Below are 23,268 nucleotides of genomic sequence, written 5' to 3'. Positions count from 1 at the left end.
TACCCACCATTTTCATAACATTTTATTGAAGATAACCAAATCCCTTACATTAGTCTTAATATAACTGACTTTCTTCACACAAAAAGTTGACTTTATTATTGAAATATTGCCACTTTAAACCACTCTTGACAGAACTGACTGGGTAGCATTAGCAGACAGACGATGTGAAAAGGGGTCCCCAATTTTAAAGTCTGGTGGGCCTCGAAGTAGACATTTTCCATTACTGCCACAAGGAGGTGCCAAGAAATGTGAATTGTTTTGCTCTCAAGAAAATGGCACCTTTGAAAGGAGCGATTACTTGGGGTAGCAATAAAAGTTAAAATTGACCAACTGAAGGGGACGATTCCTGGTGTTTGTGATGCTTGTCTTTTGGTGCGACGCAGACGGTGGTGAAACAGAAGAGTCATTGTCTGTTCTTTTGAGTTTTGATGTTGTGTCTGCCTGACAAAGTGATGTTAGGATATATAAGTTATCCCGTAAGAGCTTTTGTACCGAATACATTACGTTATTACAGGTGTCAAGCTGTTAGAATTATTATGAATAAACAATATCCCCATTTTAAATAGATCTGTAACTAAGTAAACAAATACTTTGTTTTATTATATCTGATTAACAATATGAGTTCATACACAAATCATCAAAGAACCCACCAGGTACAACCCTAAATCTGTAAACAAGGGCACCCTCATAGACGTACCTCCAAATACACCTCTGCTGTCTTCAACCAGGATCTCAGCGATCACTGCCTCATTGCCTGTATCCGCTACGGGTCCGCAGTCAAACGACCACCCCTCATCACTGTCAAACGCTCCCTAAAACACTTCTGCGAGCAGGCCTTTCTAATCGACCTGGCCTGGGTATCCTGGAAGGATATTGACCTCATCCCATCAGTTGAGGATGCCTGGTCATTCTTTAAAAGTAACTTCCTCACCATCTTAGATAAGCATGCTCCGTTCAAAAAATGTAGAACTAAGAACAGATATAGCCCTTGGTTCACTCCAGACCTGACTGCCCTCGACCAGCACAAAAACATCCTGTGGCGGACTGCAATAGCATCGAATAGTCCCCGCGATATGCAACGGTTCAGGGAAGTCAGGAACCAATACACGCAGTCAGTCAGGAAAGCAGAAATTTGCATCCTGTAGCTCTAACTCCAATAATATATGCCATTTAGCTGACGCTTTTATCCAAAGCGACTTACAGTCATGTGTGCATACATTCTACATATGGGTGGTCCCGGGAATCGAACCCACTACCCTGGCGTTACAAGCGCCATGCTCTACCAACTGAGCCACAGAAGGACCACCCCTTCCTTGGACACTGTGCTATCTAACCTCCAAACGAGCTTCAATACCATACAACACTCCTTCCGTGGCCTCCAACTGCTCTTAAACGCTAGTAAAACCAAATGCATGCTTTTCAACCGTTCGCTGCCTGCACCCGCATGCCCGACTAGCATCACCATCCTGGATGGTTCCGACCTAGAATATGTGGACATCTATAAGTACCTAGGTGTCTGGCTAGACTGTAACCTCTCCTTCCATACTCATATCAAACATCTCCAATCTAAAATCAAATCTAGAGTCGGCTTTCTATTCCGCAACAAAGCCTCCTTCACACACGCCGCCAAACTTACCCTAGTAAAACTGACTATCCTACCGATCCTCGACTTCGGCGATATCATCTACAAAATAGCTTCCAATACTCTACTCAGCAAACTGGATGCAGTTTATCACAGTGCCATCCGTTTTGTTACTAAAGCACCTTATACCACCCACCACTGCGACCCGTATGCTCTAGTCGGCTGGCCCTCGCTACATATTCGTCGCCAGACCCACTGGCTCCAGGTCATCTACAAGTCCATGCTAGGTAAAGCTCCGCCTTATCTCAGTTCACTGGTCATGATGGCAACACCTACCCGTAGCACGCGCTATAGCAGGTGTATCTCACTGATCATCCCTAAAGCCAACACCTCCATTTGGCCGCCTTTCCTTCCAGTTCTCTGCTGCCTGTGACTGGAACAAATTGCAAAAATCGCTGAAGTTGGAGACTTTTATCTCCCTCACCAACTTTAGACATCTGCTATCTGAGCAGCTAACCGATCGCTGCAGCTGTACATAGTCCATCGGTAAATAGCCCACCCAATTTACCGACCTCATCCCCATACTGTTTTTATTTATTTACTTTTCTGCTCTTTTGCACACCAGTATCTCTACCTGCACATGACCATCTGATAATTTATCACTCCAGTGTTAATCTGCAAAATTGTAATTATTCGCCTACCTCATGCCCTTTGCACACAATGTATATAGAATCTTTTTTTTCTTTTTTTCTACTGTGTTATTGACTTGTTTATTGTTTACTCCATGTGTAACTCTGTGTTGTTGTCTGTTCACACTGCTATGCTTTATCTTGGCCACGTCGCAGTTGTAAATGAGAACTTGTTCTCAACTAGCCTACCTGGTTAAATTAAAAAATAAAATAAATAAAAAGCTTATGGGCATGTGGCAGCTGTGTGTAGGAAGGAGGTTCCTAGGTGTGATAAGTGTGCAGAAGGGCATGAGTCAAAGGAATGTGTAGCATTGGAGAAAGTAGTGGTATGTGTTAATTGTAGGAGTGTCCATGGGCTGGGGATCAGAAATGTCCTATGCGAGAGAGGCAGGTTGAGGTTTCCAGGCTTAGAGTAGTGCATAAATTGGCATGCTGAGGCAGTGATGATGGGTGGTGTGAGTAGTAGATCTGTACCAGTAATGAGGGATAGGCCAACAAGAGATATGTTTCAGTAAGAGTAGATCTGTACCAGTAATGAGGGATAGGCCAACAAGAGATATGTTTCAGTAAGAGTAGATCTGTACCAGTAAAGAGGGATAGGCCAACAAGATATATGTTTCAGTAAGAGTAGATCTGTACCAGTAATGAGGGATAGGCCAACAAGAGATATGTTTCAGTAAGAGTAGATCTGTACCAGTAATGAGGGATAGGCCAACAAGAGATATGTTTCAGTAAGAGTAGATCTGTACCAGTAAAGAGGGATAGGCCAACAAGAGATATGTTTCAGTAAGAGTAGATCTGTACCAGTAAAGAGGGATAGGCCAACAAGAGATATGTTTCAGTAAGAGTGGATTTTTAACATTTATAGCAATGTTTATCAACTATACTGCAGGGATGGAACTTAAAGTCGCAGAAAATTGAGGTTGTGGTGGTTGCTGCAGAGAGGTATTTGGGTGTGAGAGACTTGATATCCAAGGAGTTACAGGGTGTGTTAATTAAGTGATGTCCCATTCTTTCAGGTTGTTGGCATTATATTTTTTATTTAACCTTTAACAAGGCGAGTCCGTTAAGAACACATTCTTATTTACAATTGCGTCCTAACACGGCCGCTGCTGGACCAATTGTGCTCCGCCCTATGGGACTCCCAATCACGGCCGGATGTGATTAGGCCTGGATTCTCATTAGGGTCTGTCGTGTCTCCTTTTGCACTGAGATGCAGTGCCTTAGACCCCTAATCCACTTGGCATGAGGTAGGACTAAATATATTAAAATAGTGGAGTAGGGTGGTATTATTATAACATTTTTTTGTTAGTGTAGTGTTATGGTATGTGTTTATTTATTTGTCAAGCAAAATATATAGTAGGTGGTGGTAATGCGATATATTGGATGCCAGCCGCCGTGAAACCTCGAAGAAGAAGTAATGAGATGGACGTCAGCAGTCACAAGACCACAGAGTAGATCACTCTGGCTTGCTCCCCAGTCGCAGATGTGTATAATGTGGGCAGTTCTACAGGCACGATGGCTATGACAAACTTGGAAAGTCTCTTGGGATCTGGATGTGTGATCTCCGTTGAATTACGGCACAGGTGTCACTAAATTTGAAAAAACTCTTCAGACTAAAGAATACACGTCTCGTCTGGGGGCGTTATCACATCAGCTTGCGCGCGGCTTTGTCTGTGCATGGCTAATGTTATTGTCAGGCTATCTAGCTGACTAGTCCAAGCATCACAGTAGAACGCTAGAAAGACAATATTGTGTGGTTACATCGGCGCTAAACTAGCTAGCTTGGCGCTTTAGTAGGAGCTGGTGTGTATGTGATGTTGTCCGTACTTTCGTACGGTAGACTTGTTGCCAGAGCTGTTATTGGCGGACTCTCTCAAACGGATAGCGGTGACTACAGCCTGGTAACGGCAAGATTCGGGTTTGGGAAGGATTTTCGAAAAGGTATCTTGAAGAAAGGGATGTGCTATGGTGACGACGCTTGCTTTATTGCCCGACATAGATCTGCCGATGTTTTGGGTGAGTAACAAACTAATTTGGCAAAAAATGCATAAATTACATTGACAACTATTCTGTAAAGTGACGATGTAACCTGTCAGGTTGATTAGCTTGCTTAATAGCTAGAAAACAGGCCAGACAGTGCACATTTGCTAGATAGTTTGTAATCTTAGTGTTGCATATTGTCAAACAATAAAAATAAAAAACAGGGACACAACTTTGTATTGTAATGACCAATGCATTAACTATTCGCTTAGCTTCAAGCCAAGAAAATAATGTACTGCTTCAAGCCAATATTTTTTTACTGCTTACTGGGTTATCTGCCATCATTGCCACCTCATTAGTATCAGCCTTGTTCTGCTCCCCTTTGAGGGGTCCTGGAAGTCAGTTGTAATGAGAGGGGGGCAGCCATAACCATTTATGGACACATTAAGAAATATATTAGACAGATGGAGAGTATTGGCAATTGTTTAGGACTTAAAATAAAATGTTATTTGTGACATGCTTTGTAAACAACAGGTGTAGACTAACAGTGAAATAGTTACTTACTGGCCAGTCCCAATAATACAAAGAGAAAAATAAATACACAATGATTAAAGATAACTTGGCTATATAAAGTACCGATTCAATGTTTGAGGTAATTGAGGTAGATACAGTGCATTCGGAAAGTATTCAGACCCCTTGATTTTCCCCCCACATTGTTACGTTACAGCCTTATTCTAAAATGGATTAAATAAATAAATCCTTAGTCTACACAACACCTTTTGCAGCGATTACAGCCTCGAGTCTTCTTGGGTATGACGCTACAAGTTTGGCACACCTGTATTTGGAGTTTCTCCCATTATTCTCTACAGATCTTCAGGTTGGATGGGCAACATCGCTGCACAGCTTTTTTTGTGATCAGGGTCAAGTCTGGGCTCTGGGTAGGTCACTAAATCAAATCAAATGTTATTTGTCACATACACATGGTTAGCAGATGTTAGTGCGAGTGTAGCGAAATGCTTGTGCTTCTAGTTCCGACAGTGCAGTAATAGCCAACAGGTAATCTAGCTAACAATTCCAAAACTACTACCTTATAGACACAAGTGTAAGGGGATAAAGAATATGTACATAAAGATATATGAATGAGTGATGGTACAGAGCGGCATAGGCAAGATACAGTAGATGGTATTGAGTGCAGTATATACATATGAGATGAGTATGTAAACAAAGTGGCATAGTTAAAATGGCTAGTGATACATGTATTACATGAGGATGCAGTAGATGATATAGAGTACAGTATATACGTATATATATGAGATGAATAATGTAGGGAACATTATATTAGGTAGCATTGTTTAGTGGCTAGTGATATATTTTACATAATTTCCCATCAATTCCCATTATTAAAGTGGCTGGAGTTGAGTCAGTCTGTTGGCAGCAGCCACTCAATGTTAGTGGTGGCTGTTTAACAGTCTGATGGCCTTGAGATAGAAGCTGTTTTTCAGTCTCTCGGTCCCAGCTTTGAAGCACCTGTACTGACCTCGCCTTCTGGATGATAGCGGGGTGAACAGGCAGTGGCTCGGGTGGTTGCTGTCCTTGATGATCTTTATGGCCTTCCTGTGACATCGGGTGATGTAGATGTCCTGGAGGGCAGGTAGTTTGCCCCCGGTGATGCGTTGTGCAGACCTCACTACCCTCTGGAGAGCCTTACGGTTGTGGGCGGAGCAGTTGCCGTACCAGGCGGTGATACAGCCCGACAGGATGCTCTCGATTGTGCATCTGTAGAAGTTTGTGAGTGCTTTTGGTGATAAGCCGAATTTCTTCAGCCTCCTGAGGTTGAAGAGGCGCTGCTGCGCCTTCTTCACGATGCTGTCTGTGTGGGTGGACCAATTCAGTTTGTCTGTGATGTGTACGCCGAGGAACTTAAAACTTACTACCCTCTCCACTACTGTTCCATCGATGTGGATAGGGTGGTGTTCCCTCTGCTGTTTCCTGAAGTCCACAATCATCTCCTTAGTTTTGTTGACGTTGAGTGTGAGGTTATTTTCCTGACACCATGCTCCGAGGGTCCTCACCACCTCCCTGTAGGCCGCCTCGTCGTTGTTGGTAATCAAGCCTACCACTGTTGTGTTGTCCGCAAACTTGATGATTGAGTTGGAGGCGTGCGTGGCCACGCAGTCGTGGGTGAACAGGGAGTACAGGAGAGGGCTCAGAACGCACCCTTGTGGGGCCCCGGTGTTGAGGATCAGCGGGGTGGAGATGTTGTTGCCTACCCTCACCACCTGGGGGCGGCCCGTCAGGAAGTCCAGTACCCAGTTGCACAGGGCGGGGTCGAGACCCAGGGTCTCGAGCTTGATGACGAGCTTGGAGGGTACTATGGTGTTGAATGCCGAGCTGTAGTCGATGAACAGCATTCTCACATAGGTATTCCTCTTGTCCAGATGGGTTAGGGCAGTGTGTATGTGTGGATAGAAAACACTCAGACGTTTATAAAACTGGTTAAATCACTGCTGTGACTATAACAGAACGTGCGTTTCAACGAAAAGTGCAGGAAAATCTGATCACTGAAAATGGAAATAAATATCCATGCGCCACTTCCAGGAATTGTTAAAGGTGAACCGAAATAAATGAGGCCGAGGTTGCAGTACCTACAGCTTCCACACGATGTCTAGAGTCTTGTCATTTGCTTCGGCTTTGATTCTTGGTCAAACCGAATCAAGGGAACCGATTCCCTCCGGTCTCCGACCGGATGTTTTGGTTGAGATTTCTCCTGACATTTTTTCCAGACGGACACCTATAGAATTTACATCGCCTCCTGATGAATTTTATTGCTTATTAACGTGTACTAATACCTAAAGTTGCATTACAAAAGTATTTCGAAGTGTTTTGTGAAAGTTTATCGTCGACTTTTTTAATTTTAAAAAATGACGTTACGTTATGAAACACTATTTTTTTTAGTTTATCACAGTCTTCATAGATCGATATCTAGGCTATATATGGACCGATTTAATCGAAAAAAAGACCCAATAGTGATTATGGGACATCTAGGAGTGCCAACAAAGAAGAGTGTCAAAGGTAATGAATGTTTTATATTTTATTTGTGCGGTTTGTGTAGCGACGACTATGCTAATTATTTTGTTTACGTCCCCTGCGGGTCTTTTGGGGTGTTACATGCTATCAGATAATAGCTTCTCATGCTTTCGCCGAAAAGCATTTTAAAAATCTGACTTGTTGCCTGGATTCACAACGAGTGTAGCTTTAATTCAATACCCTGCATGTGTATTTTAATGAACGTTTGAGTTTTAATACTATTAGCATTTAGCGTAGCGCATTTGCATTTCCAGATCTCTAGTTGGGACGCCTGCGTGCCAGGTAGGAGCAAGAGGTTAACACTCAAGTTTCCCGTGTGTATCAAGAATAGTCCACCACCCAAATTACATCCAACAAACTTGGCTCAACTGTGGGTAGCAACGTTTCGGGTAGCCTTCCACAAGCTTCCCAAAATAAGTTGGGTGAATTTTGGCCCATTCATCCTGACAGAGCTGGTGTAACTGAGTTAGGTTGTAGGCCTTCTTGCTCGCACACGCTTTTTCAGTTCTGCCCACACATTTTCTATAGGATTGAGGTCAAGGCTTTGTGATGGCCTGACTTTGTTGTCCTTAAGCCATTTTGCCACAACTTTGGAAGTATGCTTTGGGTCATTGTCCATTTGGAAGACCCATTTGCGACCAAGCTTTAACTTCCTGAGTGAGGTCTTGAGATGTTGCTTCAATATATCCACATAATTTTCCTACCTCATGATGCCATCTATTTTGTGAAGTGCACCAGTCCCTCCTGCAGCAAAGCACACCCACAACATGATGCTGCCACCCCCGTGCTTCACGGTTGGGATGTTGTTCTTCGGTTACTTTTAACAATTTCCACAAACTTAAAAAAATAAACATTTACTGGAAGAACTGTGCAGATACAAAGTTTGGTACCAGAATAAAACTGAGGGAGATTTTACTGTAATTCTGTTAGTTTTGCAAAATGTTTTTTATTTTTTCCCCGACATTTAAAACATTATTTTCAAAGTTTTCATTTACTTTGTCAATTGTTCAAAATAGTCATTGTGCATAGGGTTGTATTGGTTGTTGAACTTTGGTTTTAGTTTGGCATACATTTTAAAGGGAAGACATCAGCGTCTCCACGTAATTGTTACCGTGGAATTGCCCCGGCCATAACAAAAGCCAGAAAATCCCCCTTGACTAGATAGAAAATCACCATCCACTTGAGGCTACATATTGTTTTCTGTGTGGTTTGGGAGGAAGTTGTGAGGCATGCCATGTCTCCTCGTTGTCACTACCGGTAGCCTCAGGTTGGCAGGGAGAGAATGAGGGAGAACCCTCCTTGTATGGTCACAGAAAGAGACAATTTTTATAGTGTCTGGAAGCAGCTGAATAGACTTGCCTCTCTAGGAATAACATGGACTGCCAGACTAACTTCCCACACTTTAGGCAGAGGGACATTTCAAATACCAGAGAAAACAAATGTTTCATGTTTTTATGAAGTGGGATAATGTGACCTCAAGCTAGTGTAGAGGCTTGTTGATAATGTAACTTGACAACTGCAGATAATGTCTAACTTCCAGTTTTGCATAGTTATCAGTAAAAGTTGTTTATGTACCAGACTGGCCAAATGATCAATGGAGATTATTCCAGGAAATAGGCCTGTTTCTCAAATTGACCTTTCGTAATAATAAGCAGGTCAAAGAAATGTTTATCTCAAGTGTCCCTTGTCGCATTCGGAGCGGCAGGTAGCCTAGTGGTTGGACTAGTAACTGGAAGGTTGCGAGATCGTATCCCCGAGCTGACAAGGTAAATATCTGTTGTGCTGCCCCTGAACAAGGCAGTTAACCCACTGTTTCTAGGCCGTCATTGTAAATAAGAATTTGTTCTAAACTGACTTGCCTAGTTAAATAAAGGTAAAATAAAATGTATTCTGAGCACTGTTATGCTGTACACTTGATGCATTGTTTTGGTGTATGTGCCTATTGTTTCTCCCGTCACAGCTGCGTGACAACGTCTAGTTCTTGTTTCCGACCAATATGACATCTTCCTTTTGTAGAAAACGTCTCAGCCAAGAAACTGTAGTCTTCTGGGAATGTCTTAGTCAGGAGTGTTAAGAATAATCATAATCCAATCCTGATTCTTTCCTATCCTGTGTTATCCTCTTTTTAACCAAACTGTTTGTGGTCTCAGGCGTTGCAGATGGAGTGGGGGGTTGGAGAGACTACGGGGTGGACCCATCCCAGTTTTCAGGGACCCTGATGAAGACGTGTGAGCGGCTGGTAAAGGAGGGACGCTTTGTTCCAGGCAACCCTGTGGGCGTCCTCACAAGCAGCTACTACGAGCTCCTACAGAACAAAGTGCCTCTGCTAGGTGAGTAAAACCAGCCCTTGAGGAACACTGTTTTGTGAATCTGGAGGCTGGTGCAAAAATAAATCACTAGTATCAGCCTCATGCTTACTAGATTAGGCATTTAGAGTAGAGCAGCGGTTTCCAAACTAGGGGTCATGACCCTATGCGGGGTCTCCTGATATGAAAATGGGGTCGTGGGAAAATTGCCAAAATCTGAAGGAAAAAAATATACACTACTGTTCAAAAGTTTGGGGTCACTTAGAAATGTCCTTGTTTCTGAAAGAAGCAAACAGAATGATCCTTTTTAAAATAACATCAAATTGATCAGAAATACAGTGTCGACATTGTTAATGTTGTAAATTACTATTGTAGCTGGAAATTGTCAGGATTTGGCCAGGGTTGTTCCGGTTTTTGGTCACTAGATGCCCCCATTGTGCTTTTTGACCTTTTGTTTTCCCTTGATCCCCATTATTATTTGCACCTGTGCCTCGTTTCCCCTGATTGTATTTAAACCCTTTGTTTTCCTCAGTTCTTTGCTCTGTGTTTGTATGTTAGCACCCAGCCCTAGTATTCTGTGAACTCTTGTTGATCCCGGTGGACTCTCTTGTGGAATTATGTTTTTTGTTCTTGTTTATTTATTTTTTAGTATCTTTTGAGGCTTTTTATGCTATACCTACCACCTTGTAGATTTACCTTTTTTTGTCTTGGAGGATTACCTTTGTTCTTGTGGAATTCCTTTTGAGGTTGTGGAGTTACATGTTTTCCTGAAGGACTTCACTTTTTTACTTCATTAAATACACTGTCTCAAGTACTGCTGTGTCTGCCTCCTCTTCTGGGTTCTGCCGACTATTCGTGGCTCAGTTGGTTAAGTGACTGTTTCTCACTCCGGAGACCCGGGTTCGTAACCGGGTCCTGACAGAAACAGCAGATTATTTATGGAATATCTACATAGGCGTACAGATGCCCATTATCAGCAACCATCACTCCTGTGTTCCAATGGCACGTTGTGTTAGCTAATCGAAGTTTATCATTTTAAAAGGCTAATTGATCATTAGAAAACACTTGCAATTATGTTGGCACAGTTGAAAACTGTTGTTCTGATTAAAGAAGCAATAAAACTGGCCTTCTTCAGACTAGTTGAGTATCTGGAGCATCAGCCTTTGTGGGTTAGATTACAGGCTCAAAATGGCCAGAAACAAAGAAATTTCTTCTTAAACTTGTCAATCTATTCTTGTTCTGAGAAATGAAGGCTATTCCATGTGAGAAATTGCCAAGAAAATGAAGATCACGTACAACGCTGTGTACTACTTCTTTCACAGAACAGCGCAAACTGTCTCTAACCAGAATAGAAAGAGTGGGAGGCCCCGGTGCACAACTGAGCAAGAGGACAAGTACATTAGTATCTAGTTTGAGAAACCGACGCCTTACAAGTCCTCAACTGGCAGCTTCATTAAATAGTACCCACTAAACCCCAGTCTCAACGTCAACAGTGAAGAGGCAACTCCGGGATGCTCAGACGAGCCAATAAAAGATTAAGAGGGGCAAAAGAACAGATACTGGACAGAGGAAGATTGGAAAAAAGTGTCAAGGACAGACGAATCTAAGTTTGAGGTGTTCGGATCACAAAGAGGAACATTCGTGAGAAGCAGAAAAAATGTAAAGATGCTGGAGGAGTGCCTGATGCCATCTGCCTCCACCATGCTTGACAATGTGATGGTCTGGAGGTGCTTTGGTGGTGGTAAAAGTGGGAAATTTGTACAGGGTAAAAGGGATCTTGAAGGAAGGCTATCACTTCATTTTGCAATGCCATGCCATACCCTGTGAATGGCACTTAATTGGAGCCAATTTCCTCCTACAACAGGACAATGACCCAAAGCACAGCTCCCAACTTTGCAATAACTTTTTAGGGAAGAAGCAGTCAGTTGGTGTTCTGTCTATAATGGAGTGGCCAGCACAGTCACAGGATGTCAACCCTATTGAGCTGTTGTGGGAACAGCTTGACCGTATGGTACGTAAGAAGTGCCACTCCAACTTTTGAGAGGTGCTTCAGGAAGCATGGGGTGAAATCTCTTCAGATTACCTCAACAAATGGACAACTAGACTGCCAAAGGTCTGCAAGGCTGTAATTGCTGCAAATGGAGGATTCTTTGACGAAAGCAAAGTTTGAAGGACACTATTATTTAAATAAAAAATCGTTATAACCTTGTCAACGTCTTGACTATTTCCTATTAATTTTGCAACTCATTTCATGTATGTTTTCATAGAAATGACCTTGTTTTCCAAGTGACCCCAAACTTTTGAACTGTAGTGTATATACAAAATATAGATAGATGGATAGATCTATCACATCGTCTTTTTATATCAAAATCATTGCATTGTGGATAACCTTAAATATACACTACCGGTCAACTTTTAGAACACCTACACATTCAAAGGATTTTCTTTATTTTTACTATTTTCTACATTGTAGAATAATAGTGGAGATGTTAAAACTATGAAATAACACATATGGAATAAGCAAAAAAAAGTGTTAAATATATTTCAGTTTCTTCAAATAGCCACGCTTGGCATTTTCTCAACCAGATTTACCTGGAATTCTTTTCCAACCGTCTTGAAGGAGTTGCAACATATGCTGAGAACTTGTTGGCTGCTTCTCCTTCACTCTGCTGTCTGACTCATCCCAACCCATCCCCATTTGGTTGCGGTTGGGATTGTAGAGGCCAGGTCATCTGATGCAGCATTCCATAGCTCTTGTCCTTGGTCAAATAGCCCTCACACAGCCTGGTGGTGTGTTTTGGGTCATTGTCCTGTTGAAAAACAAAATATAGTCCCACTAAGCCCAAACCAGATGTGATGGCGTATTGCTGTTGTAGCCATGTTGGTTAAGTGTGCCTTGAATTCTAAGAAAATCACAGACCGTGTCACCATCAAGCACCCCCACACCAGAAAACCACCACCTCCATGCTTTACGCTGGGAAATACCCATATGGAGATCATCTGGCCCCCCAATGGTGGAACAAACTCCCTCACGACGCCAGGACAGCGGAGTCAATCACCACCTTCCGGAGACACCTGAAACCCCACCTCTTTAAGGAATACCTAGGATAGGATAAGTAATCCTTCTCATCCCCCCTTTAAGATTTAGATGCACTATTGTAAAGTGACTATTCTACTGGATGTCATAAGGTGAATGCACCAATTTGTAAGTCGCTCTGGATAAGAGCGTCTGCTAAATGACTTAAATGTAAAAATGTATCTGTTCACCCACACTGCGTCTCACAAAGACACAGCGGTTGGAACCAAACATCTCCAATTTGCACTCATCAGACCAAAGGACAGATTTCCACCGGTCTAATGTCCATTGCTCGTGTTTCTTGACCCAAGCAAGTCTCTTCTTCTTATTGGTGTCCTTTAGTAGTGGTTTCCTTGCAGCAATTTGACCATGAAGGCCTGATTCACACAGTCTCCTCTGAACAGTTGATGTCTGTTACTTCAACTCTGTGAAGCATTTATTTGGGCTGCCAACTCCTAATGAACTTATCCTCTGCAGCAGAGGTGACTCTGGGTCTTCCATTCCTGTGGCGGTCCTCATGTAAGCCAGTTTCATCATAGAGCTTGATTGTTTTTGCGACTGCGCTAGAAGAAACTTTCTAAGTACTTCAAATTTTCTGCAATGACTGACCATGTCATAAAGAAATTATTGGATGTCGTTTCTCTTTGCTTATTTGAGCTTTTCTTGCTGTAATATGGACTTATTGGTATTTTACCAAATAGCCCTTCTGTATACCCCCCTACTTTGTCACAACACAACTGATTGGCCCAAATGCGGTGGGTATTTGAAGATTCTCATAACTTTCTTTTGCGCTTACTACATGATTCCATATCAAAACTATGACATAACACATCTATTATTCTGCAATGTAGAGAAGAGTAAACATTTAACTCTTTTAAAACTTTTGACCGGTAGTGTAAATGAAAGATTATTAAAATCTAAAATATATATATATAATTCAACTAGACAGCATCCTTGGATCATGGCAAAAGGCCGCACTTGACCATTGTATCTCTCTGCCATATGGAAGCATTGTATGATACACCGAGAGCAACTGGTGGCAAAAGAGCTGAGCACAGAACTGACATATACTGCAGCAGGTAATGGATTGTAATACTGAACAAAAATATAAACCCAACATGCTACAATTTCAGAGATTGTACTTCGTTAGAGTTCATATAAGGAAATCAGACAATTGAAGTAAATGATTTAGGCTCTAATCTATGGATTTCACATGACTGGGACGCATACAGATATGAGTCTGTTGGTCACAGATACCTTTTTTTTTTAAAGTTAGGAGCGTGGATCAGAAAACCAGTCAGTATCTGGTGTGATGCACTGCCTGAGGCAAATGGTGGTCACATCTCCTTTACAAAGGTTTGATCAGCCTGTTGATTGTGGCCTATGGAATGTTGTCCCACTCCTCTTCAATGGCTGTGAGAAGGTGCTGGATATTGGCGGCAACTGAAACACGCTGTTGTACACGTGGATCCAGAGCATCCCAAACATACTCAATAGGTGACATCTCTGGTGAGTATGCAGGCCATGGAAGAACTGGGATATTTTCATCTTCCAGGAATTGTATACAGATCCTTGCGACATGGGGCCGTGCATTATCATGCTGAAACATGAGGTGATGTCACCACAACAATGGGCCTTGGGATCTCGTCACGGTATCTGTGTATTCAAATTGCCATCGATAAAATGCAATTGTGTTCTTTGTCCATAGCTTATGTCTGCCCATACCATAACCACACCGCCACCATGTGGCACTCTGTTCACAATGTTGACATCAGCAAACTGCTGGCCCATGGTTGGACGTACTGCCAAATTCTCTATAACGACGTTGGGAGGCGGCTTATGGTAGAGAAATTAACATAACATTCTCTGGCAACAGCTGTGGTGGACATTCCTGCAGTCAGCATGCCAATTGTACGCGCCCTCAAAACATCTGTGGCATTGTGTGACAAAACGGTGCATTTTTAGTAGTGCCCTTTTATTGTACCCAGCACAAGGTGCACCTCTTGTAATGATGCTGTTTAATCAGCTTCTTGATATGCCACACTTGTCAGGTGGATGGATGATCTTGGCAAAGGAGAAATTCTCACTAACAGGGATGTAAACAAAATTGTGCACAACATTTGAGAGAAATAAGCTTTTTGTGCATATGGGAAAAAAAATCTTATTTCAGCTCATGAAACATGGGACCAATACTTTACATGTTGTGGTTATATTTTTGTTCAATGTACATCAAACCACATCCACTGCACACATGCCTGTTTTCATATCTCCACATATTTTTGCAATCAGAGTATGATAATGTTCTATTTCACATGGAGACTTGGTGGTTATCAAGGGGGAGTGTTGGAAATATTTTTTTGTATTGAGAGAGGAATGGTTGTCATTCACAATGACAACAGTTCATAAATAAATCATTCACAAACAAAAAACTAGCTTCGAATGGAACATTTTGAAGTCAACCAACTCGGAATTCCAACTCGTGTACAGCCGACATGATCACTGACGTCATGATTTGACCTTGTATTTTTCAGAGGTCCCAGTTGTCTTTAGAGCACCATCAGTGCTCTCGTTTTAAAACCAAATATCGTTCCAGGCTGGATGTTACACCAGAGATGAGGTGCGCGCTGTCAGCCACGCCCCCTGACTTTGAGAAACTCCAACGCGACATGAATCAAGCCACACCCATCTCATTAGTGGTGGTGAGAAGAAACATAGTCAATCGCAAATTAGTCTAAAACAGCACCACATTAAAAGTATGTCTTCTCAACACACCATCACAATCAGAAATACATTTAGAAAGTTTTTCAATTGACTACCATAGCCCCAAATAAAAAAGTTAACATTGGCTGTTAAGTACATTTCATTCACATTTGGGATCGCAAGAATTTTCAGATATCAAAATGGTTTTGGAACCACTGCAGTAGAAGGAACAGTCATGGGATGGGCTGTTATTTTCGATCTGTGTGGTTAGACTAAGTGGCATGGGGCGCTGCTATTTAGATAGGATATTTGCATCATGAGTCAGGCAGCTGCTGCATGCCTCTTACTATTTTTGTTGTTACTATGTAAACACTAGTAGCCTATTCCTACTACCAGCAACTCCGCTCCAGAATCTCGTCTTGATCAGTGCTTTGCTAGAATGAAGCAGGCAGAAACATGTGGGAGAAAGCACTGCGTAAGGAGTCCAGAACGGTCTGTCTCGGTCTACTTTTTCATCCCATGTCGCATGTAGAAGACGACAACAAGTTGGTGTTGTATTTTTCAATTGCGGTCATGAGGCCAACAGTAATTGTATTACTATTGGAAAAACATTCAAGAACGGGAGTCAGAGCGTGAGGGGGTTGTATGGAGCACCCATAGCACATTCTGGTGGTCCAAACTAGATGACTCCTTAGCAGGGTGTGGCTGCACACAGAGCCATGTTTTCGCCGGTTCGGTTTCCTTAAATTTGATCCTTCCAAGGCCTCCCGAGTGGCGCAGTGGTGTAGGGCAGTGCTAGCTGTGCCACTAGAGATTCTGGGTTCAAGTCCAGGCTCTGTCGCAGCCCGCCGTGACCGGGAGGCCGATGGGGCAGCGCACAATTTCCTCCGACACATTGGAGGTTGGCTTGGTTGGGTTTGGCTTGGTTGGGTTGTGTTTCGGAGGACGAATGGCTCTCGACCTTCGCCTCTCCCGAGTCCGCACGGGAGTTGCCGCTATGAGACAAGACTGTTTGGACAAGACCACTTGGATACCACGAAATTGGGGAGAAATCTATTCAACTTCATTACTTACAGATAGAATCACTGTCGTGGAAATTCTTACACGGGGACACCTGAAGTCAATCTTAAATGAATTGTTTGTCAGTGCACCGGAGAGGTTAACCAACTCAATGCACCATAGTACACATGTCAATCAAGAGCTCCACCTGGGCAGTCCCAGCAGTTGTCTTACGGCTATACAGACAAGTTATATTTGCATTAATTAATCATTGCCTAGTTAAATGAAGGATTTTTTAAAAATATATATAAATGTGACCGACCAATACTGTTTCATAACATGTGACAGACCAATACTGTTTCATAACATGTGACCGACCAATACTGTTTCATAACATGTGACCGACCAATACTGTTTCATAACATGTGACAGACCAATACTGTTTCATAACATGTGACCGACCAATACTGTTTCATAACATGTGACCGACCAATACTGTTTCATAACATGTGACCGACCAATACTGTTTCATAACATGTGACCGACCAATACTGTTTCATAACATGTGACCGACCAATACTGTTTCATAACATGTGACCGACCAATACTGTTTCATAACATGTGACAGACCAATACTGTTTCATAACATGTGACCGACCAATACTGTTTCATAACATGTGACCGACCAATACTGTTTCATAACATGTGACCGACCAATACTGTTTCATAACATGTGACAGACCAATACTGTTTCATAACATGTGACAGACCAATACTGTTTCATAACATGTGACCGACCAATACTGTTTCATAACATGTGACAGACCAATACTGTTTCATAACATGTGACCGACCAATACTGTTTCATAACATGTGACAGACCAATACTGTTTCATAACATGTGACCGACCAATACTGTTTCATAACATGTGACCGACCAATACTGTTTCATAACATGTGACCGACCAATACTGTTTCATAACATGTGACAGACCAATACTGTTTCATAACATGTGACCGACCAATACTGTTTCATAACATGTGACCGACCAATACTGTTTCATAACATGTGACCGACCAATACTGTTTCATAACATGTGACAGACCAATACTGTTTCATAACATGTGACAGACCAATACTGTTTCATAACATGTGACAGACCAACACCTCACAAGGCTTTTTTTCTCTCTAAGCTGAGCCCTTGAAACGGAAATATTTTGTTCGTTCTCAAACACGGTCTGGGCAAATTGCAGCTACTGATACTGATCCTTTGTACAGTCAGCCACTTGCATGAACACAGAAATTGGTTATTAGAACAGCACAAAAATTCAAATCCCCATTACACCACCCATATATTCATCCTCTTGTGTTTCCCTCCAGGCAGCAGCACGGCCTGTATCGTGGTGCTGGACCGGCAGAGTCACAGGCTGCACACAGCCAACCTGGGAGACTCTGGCTTCCTGGTGGTGCGGGGAGGAGAGGTAGTGCACCGCTCCGATGAACAGCAGCATTACTTCAACACCCCATTCCAGCTCTCTATCGCCCCGCCTGAGGCAGAGGGGGCTGTCCTCAGTGACAGGTCAGTGCATTCTGTCGAAGCCATATTTTGTATTGTAAAGAAGCTGTGGTTTGGCTTTGAAGCACAGAGAGTCTCAGCATTGGTTCAGCCCTTGAGCTGCTCCCTGGTTTGTCCAGTTTTGCTGCAGCTTTGAGTGTCCAGTACTGCCACAGTCAGTGTTCATGTAGGCCAGGGGCAGCTGGGGCCGTGTGCTGCTGTCGCATGCCATCAGCTGCGCTAGATACTCCAGTGTGGGGTGGGTGTTGGATCCCTGCTACTGTCCCAGCCAGCTCAAAGTGTCATCAGACACACAGAGGGGTTAACTTAGGGCTCTCCTCACAGCAGTCAATCCCAGGTCTGCTGGCCCAAAGGCTTTCTGACCCCTGTATTCTAGAACAGGGAGATTATTTAAATTGGTAGGTGTTTTGTCCTATTTCACATTATACGCATGTGTGAATTGGAAATTATTTTTTGCTTATCCCAACTCCCCCCGTGGGCTCACGGCCAGGGTCTGCCGTTATTAATGGTGTCCCTGGAGCAGTTAGGGTTAAGTGCCTGAGGCAGCATTTTTAGACCTTGATGGGCAGACAAGATGTTCACAGATTTAGCTCTAAATAAAACAATGACTGTAATCATGATTATTTAGAAACCTGTATTACTAAAGCCTTAATGGAAAGACTGCTGGGTTACAAATGGTTTGTATGACAGCCATGACTGGCGGGGAGTCTGGGGCAGAGAGAATTTAAGGCCGCTTTCCAAGGCACTGTATAATCATGACAGGTAACTAATGCGCCGCAAGACTTATTTCCCTACGTTGTGTTGATATGCTCTTGTAAGACTTCTACACTGACTCAGTGTCTCTCTGTGCCCCTTCAGTCCTGATGCTGCAGACAGCTCCTCCTTTGACGTCCAGTTGGGGGACATCATTCTCACAGCCACAGATGGCCTCTTTGACAACATGCCCGAACACATGATCCTACAGGAGTTGAAAAAACTGAAGGTACACCCTCTCATAAATCCTTGCAGTACCTGTGTGCAACAACCATGTTTACAGTAAGTAGAGTATTGAAGTGGAGGAACGAGACATTCCAGAAATGTTAACACTATCCTCCATTTTGTTTTTTGCAGAACACTAACTATGAGAGTATCCAGCAGACAGCCAGGAGCATTGCAGAGCAGGCCCATGTTCTGGCATACAACCCCAACTACATGTCACCTTTTGCACAGTTTGCCTGTGACAATGGACTGAATGTAAGAGGTAATGATTATCACTTCATGTGAGTGGAAATTGGAGACAAAGCCAAGGTAGTCCTCATTTCAGTCCATTGGCTCCATTCCTGCCCTGCTTCAGGGAGAATGACACCCAGAGAGGAATAAGAAGTGACTGATCCCTTGTTTTTTAAATAGTTTTCCTTCCATTAGGGATGATACATTTGATTGTTCCCTGACTGCATCTCCTTCTCGTTCCCACAGGAGGAAAGCCAGATGACATCACTGTGTTGCTGTCAATAGTGGCAGAGTACCCAAACTAGAGATTGTATGGAGGCTAGTATTGTCTGCCTCTTGAAGATGTCAGACTGCTTTGGTTCCTGCTGGCGGGGATTAAGGACTGATGTTGGTGGCTGAGCTGCCCTCCTGAGACCATCATTCCTCCAGGATTCAATCAGGCCCATCTCTCAGATGGAACACTGACAATACATGCACTGACTTCACCATCAGAACTGAGTGTTAATCTTTAATAGACTGAAGACATGGATGAATAAAGCAGAGGGTTGTCTGACACATCTGCTAGGCTACCTGCTGCAAAGTATCGATCTTGGAAAGTCTCTAGTTGTCTTTGACCTAATCCCTGGGATATTTATCAATGGGATAAAGGATGTAGTCGTGTTGAAGATGAAGCTCTGGCTCTCACATGAGGAACAAGTCTGTTATTTTGGGATTTGGGCTGTAAAACAAAGCCCAAAAGGTAGAGATTAAGAATCTGGGTCAGTAGTAGCCAGTCAAAAGTTGATTGGGTCAGGAATGAAAATCTATGGATTGTACATGTGAGTGTTCCATCATGAGCTGAGCTGATTTGAAGACCGTAAGTAACATCAGAATACGATACTGAAAGAGAGCGGCTCTCCAGTTAGACTAGTCCATGACTCGCTGACCCCTGTCCCGGTCAGAGGAATAAGGCAACCTCAGAGTTATCTACAAAAGAGAACTTTAGTTCAAGAGGACATATGAGATGGATGTGGTTCTGTACAGAGATGAGAGATTAATGAATATACTGTACATGATAAACATTGCATGAGAATAAAAGGAGTAATGGCACAAGCAATAATAATATTGACTGTATAAGGAGATGGTGACATAAGCAAAGGACTTGTATAACACAGTATCCACTATAACAACAAGCAATGGTAACAAACAGTAAATCTTTAAGGTTCAATATCATCACTCACCACTGTCCACACACTCATCACTCTTGTCCACTTGGAGAGAGACTGAGGAGGCTCTGACCTGAGCAGGCAGGACTGTCAGGTGTCCTGCCCTCTAGCAACATATTGGTGATCTAGTAGCAGAGGGCACTGGGTTTGGGGATCCCTTAGTCTCTCTGGCACCAGCAGGGATTGGTAGAGTGAGCTGCATAAATTTAGAAAACTCACAGGCAGGAGAATCCTTAAGATCTACCATCAAGTCTGAATAATAAGGCCTCAAAAAACAACTTTCAGTGACTCAGATTAAACAAATCAAATTAATAATAAATTATATTGAAGGGCAAACATTTTTATGTAGGCATAAGGGCATGTGTCTATGTGATGTGAATGAATGTTGTTGAAATGTTTTGGTATATTTTTGGACAAGTGACATTTTAAGTTGTTTGACTGATCTAATGGATTGTATGAAGACCAGGTGCCGTTGCTGCATATCAGTTTCTGACTGTTCACTGTCCCAGGCCTGCTGTTTTCAACTCTTTTTCTCTCACTCTCAACCTCAATGCTCTGCTATGAAAAGCCAACTGATATTTACTCACAAGGTGTTATACTGTTGCACCCTCTATAACCACTTTGGTTATGACTCTGCTGGTCATCTATGACCGTTTTAAACCTCTTTAAGAACGATCTGGCCTTAATGGCCATGTACTGTTATAATCGCCACCCGGCAGAGCCTGGTTCCTCTAGGTGATTCCAGCCTTTCTCAAGTTTTTCCTAGCCCCTGTGCTTCTACATCTGCATTGCTTGCTCTTTGGGGTTTTAGGCTGGGAATCTGTATAGTACTTTGACGACTGCTCTTGCCAAATGGGCTTTATAAAATACATTTGAGTGCAATTTGGGTTGTACATGGACCAAGTTAATTGTTTCTAAGGATGGGACATTTTGACTTGATGTTTCTGTTAAACCTATCCATTTTTATTTGTCACATACACATGGTTAGCGGATGTTAATGCGAGTGTAGCGAAATCGTTGTGCAGTTTCCTAGGAACGCGAAGCCAGGCGGCCATCTCTGTCTGCGCCGGAAGTACTCACTCCTGCTGTGATGCAAAGGGTGTGACTGCAAGTGATGTGGAAGGTTATTGTGTGATAGAGTAACCTCTAGCCTGTCTGATTTTATATTGTATACATGTGGAATGTTTTATTTTTATTTCATCTAGGGTACACAGCTTTCTTCAGTATCCACTGGGATGCAGTGGTAATGGTAATGACCATTTACGCACAAGGTTAAAGAAAGCATATCTGAAAACTCACAGTGGATGTTGGTCAGGTGACCATGTTTTTAAAAACTTATTTGGTGGGAATCTGGACTGTGCACAGCTTCAATTTAGCTTTAGGCATAATTGCTCACAATCAGCATTTCCTTGTCTCATCAGTTGTCCCTGCTGTAAAGCTCCAATAGGACATTTCATTAAGTGATAATAATCAGGTCACTTATTTCATCTTTTAATTGCAGGTTTTCATTGTTGCTGCAGATAAATGCACTGTGCATTTACAACATTACTTGTGTGCAGCAACATTTAAAGAGTAACATGTACTAAGCACATGTTGATTTAAACCGCTAATGAACACAGAGCAGAAACTGACAAGTAGCCATATGATTCACACTTTCCCCATCATGCCCTGCTGTCTTAATTCATTTACGCCATCTGATCGGAGACCTCTCATTCCCTTTCAATGTGTTCAATGCTTTTCACCATGGGACATATGTGAATGAACAAGCTATTTTTAAGGCTTGAAAAAGTATGACATGATCTTAGAATCCTTCATATTCTGTGTATCATCTGAGGTACCCTTGGTGGTGTTGATGTAATGGTGCACCCTCACTGAAGACTACTGTCCTGCTTCAAGGGCTCTCCCCTAACTAGGAAAAAAATATTGATTCTGGTACAGACTGGCTATCAGGTATTTCATCATTAACAATACCCTGCATGCCTTTCATATTGCGCAGGGAGATGAAAGGCATCTGCACTGGATGACAAATGTTTTTGTAAGCTAGAGGTTGACTATAACCTCACCAACCTTAAAGTACAAGCAATTCTCCCTGTCAGATGGCACTATATCAAAGCTAGCTTCCCCATGATGTCCATGTCCGGGTCTCCACTGGCCTAGTGACCTGACCAGACAGTTTTGTTCTGTTGGCCAATTCTAGACTTCAGTTCAAAAAGCAAAGTTTGTTACAATGAGAGCTGCTTGTATCTTTATTTTGATTGTACAGTTCAATGCAGAGGCAAGTTCTATTAAACATGTTTTCAAAGCTGTCATATTTAAATAAAGAGTATAGTATTTATTACCCTTGTTCTTTTCCTTTAACAGAAGACCCTTGTCATAGGTTCTTCTTGTGTCAATATTGTTTGTTCACTGGTCTCTGAAAGTTATATTTACTTGCACAGTAGTCTGAACATGTCCTGAGATAATGAACACATGTCAAAAGCACACGAGCATCTAGAACAAGAACAGGCTACAATTGTAATACCAGCTAGGTAAGCTATACTGTTACACATGATCATGTGTTTCTGATAGAGAACTCTCCATAGTTGTTCTCTCTTCAGATGGAACCCTGAAGAGAGGGTAGCAATTCACTACTGTGACTTGTCAATGCCTCTGCCTCAGTACCACAGTGGACCAGACTCACTATGAGCCTGTTTCCCTCGCAGTTGTCTGCTCTTATGCAACCAGAGGAAACTGCCTGAAGCTACAAGAGAATGCTCAGTGTGATCTGTATGTTTAGTTACACATTCCACAGGTGTGGCATCCATGCTCTTGGCTTGAGGAATGTTTTCATGGACAGGTCTAGATCAACTACACTA

General features: G+C 42.6%; 1 protein-coding gene across 4 annotated transcripts; it reads left to right on the top strand.

Moving 5' to 3' along the window:
* Nucleotides 1-3,575: 3,575 nt before the first annotated feature.
* On the top strand, nt 3,576-22,751 carry LOC118393080 (protein phosphatase PTC7 homolog). Of its 4 annotated transcripts, none has more exons than XM_035785348.2 (6): nt 3,576-4,215; nt 9,492-9,671; nt 17,804-18,002; nt 18,858-18,981; nt 19,110-19,239; nt 19,455-22,751. In XM_035785348.2, exons 1-6 carry the CDS (start codon nt 4,089-4,091, stop codon nt 19,511-19,513), a joined length of 819 nt encoding a protein of 272 aa, XP_035641241.1. In that variant the 5' UTR covers nt 3,576-4,088; the 3' UTR covers nt 19,514-22,751. The 4 variants fall into 4 exon arrangements, with proteins under 4 accessions (XP_035641241.1, XP_035641240.1, XP_035641239.1 ...); XM_035785347.2 differs by having other exon boundaries at nt 3,577-4,290; nt 19,110-19,232; XM_035785346.2 differs by having other exon boundaries at nt 3,583-4,290.
* The last annotated feature ends 517 nt before the right edge of the window (nt 22,752-23,268 follow it).

Source organism: Oncorhynchus keta, chromosome 14 (assembly GCF_023373465.1).
Source record: "Oncorhynchus keta strain PuntledgeMale-10-30-2019 chromosome 14, Oket_V2, whole genome shotgun sequence".
NCBI lineage: Eukaryota > Metazoa > Chordata > Actinopteri > Salmoniformes > Salmonidae > Oncorhynchus > Oncorhynchus keta.
The sequence above is the reverse complement of the archived record's forward strand: the minus strand, read 5'-3'. Positions and strand labels throughout refer to the sequence as shown.

What these genes read in the sequence shown, in the direction of transcription:
- LOC118393080 (XM_035785346.2), top strand. Translation starts at nt 4,089, where the DNA reads ATGTTGTCCGTACTTTCGTACGGTAGACTTGTTGCCAGAGCTGTTATT. An exon ending in TAGATCTGCCGATGTTTTGG is followed by an intron (nt 4,291 to 9,491) that starts GTGAGTAACAAA and finishes TTGTGGTCTCAG; the next exon opens with GCGTTGCAGATGGAGTGGGG. An exon ending in GGGGCTGTCCTCAGTGACAG is followed by an intron (nt 18,003 to 18,857) that starts GTCAGTGCATTC and finishes GTGCCCCTTCAG; the next exon opens with TCCTGATGCTGCAGACAGCT.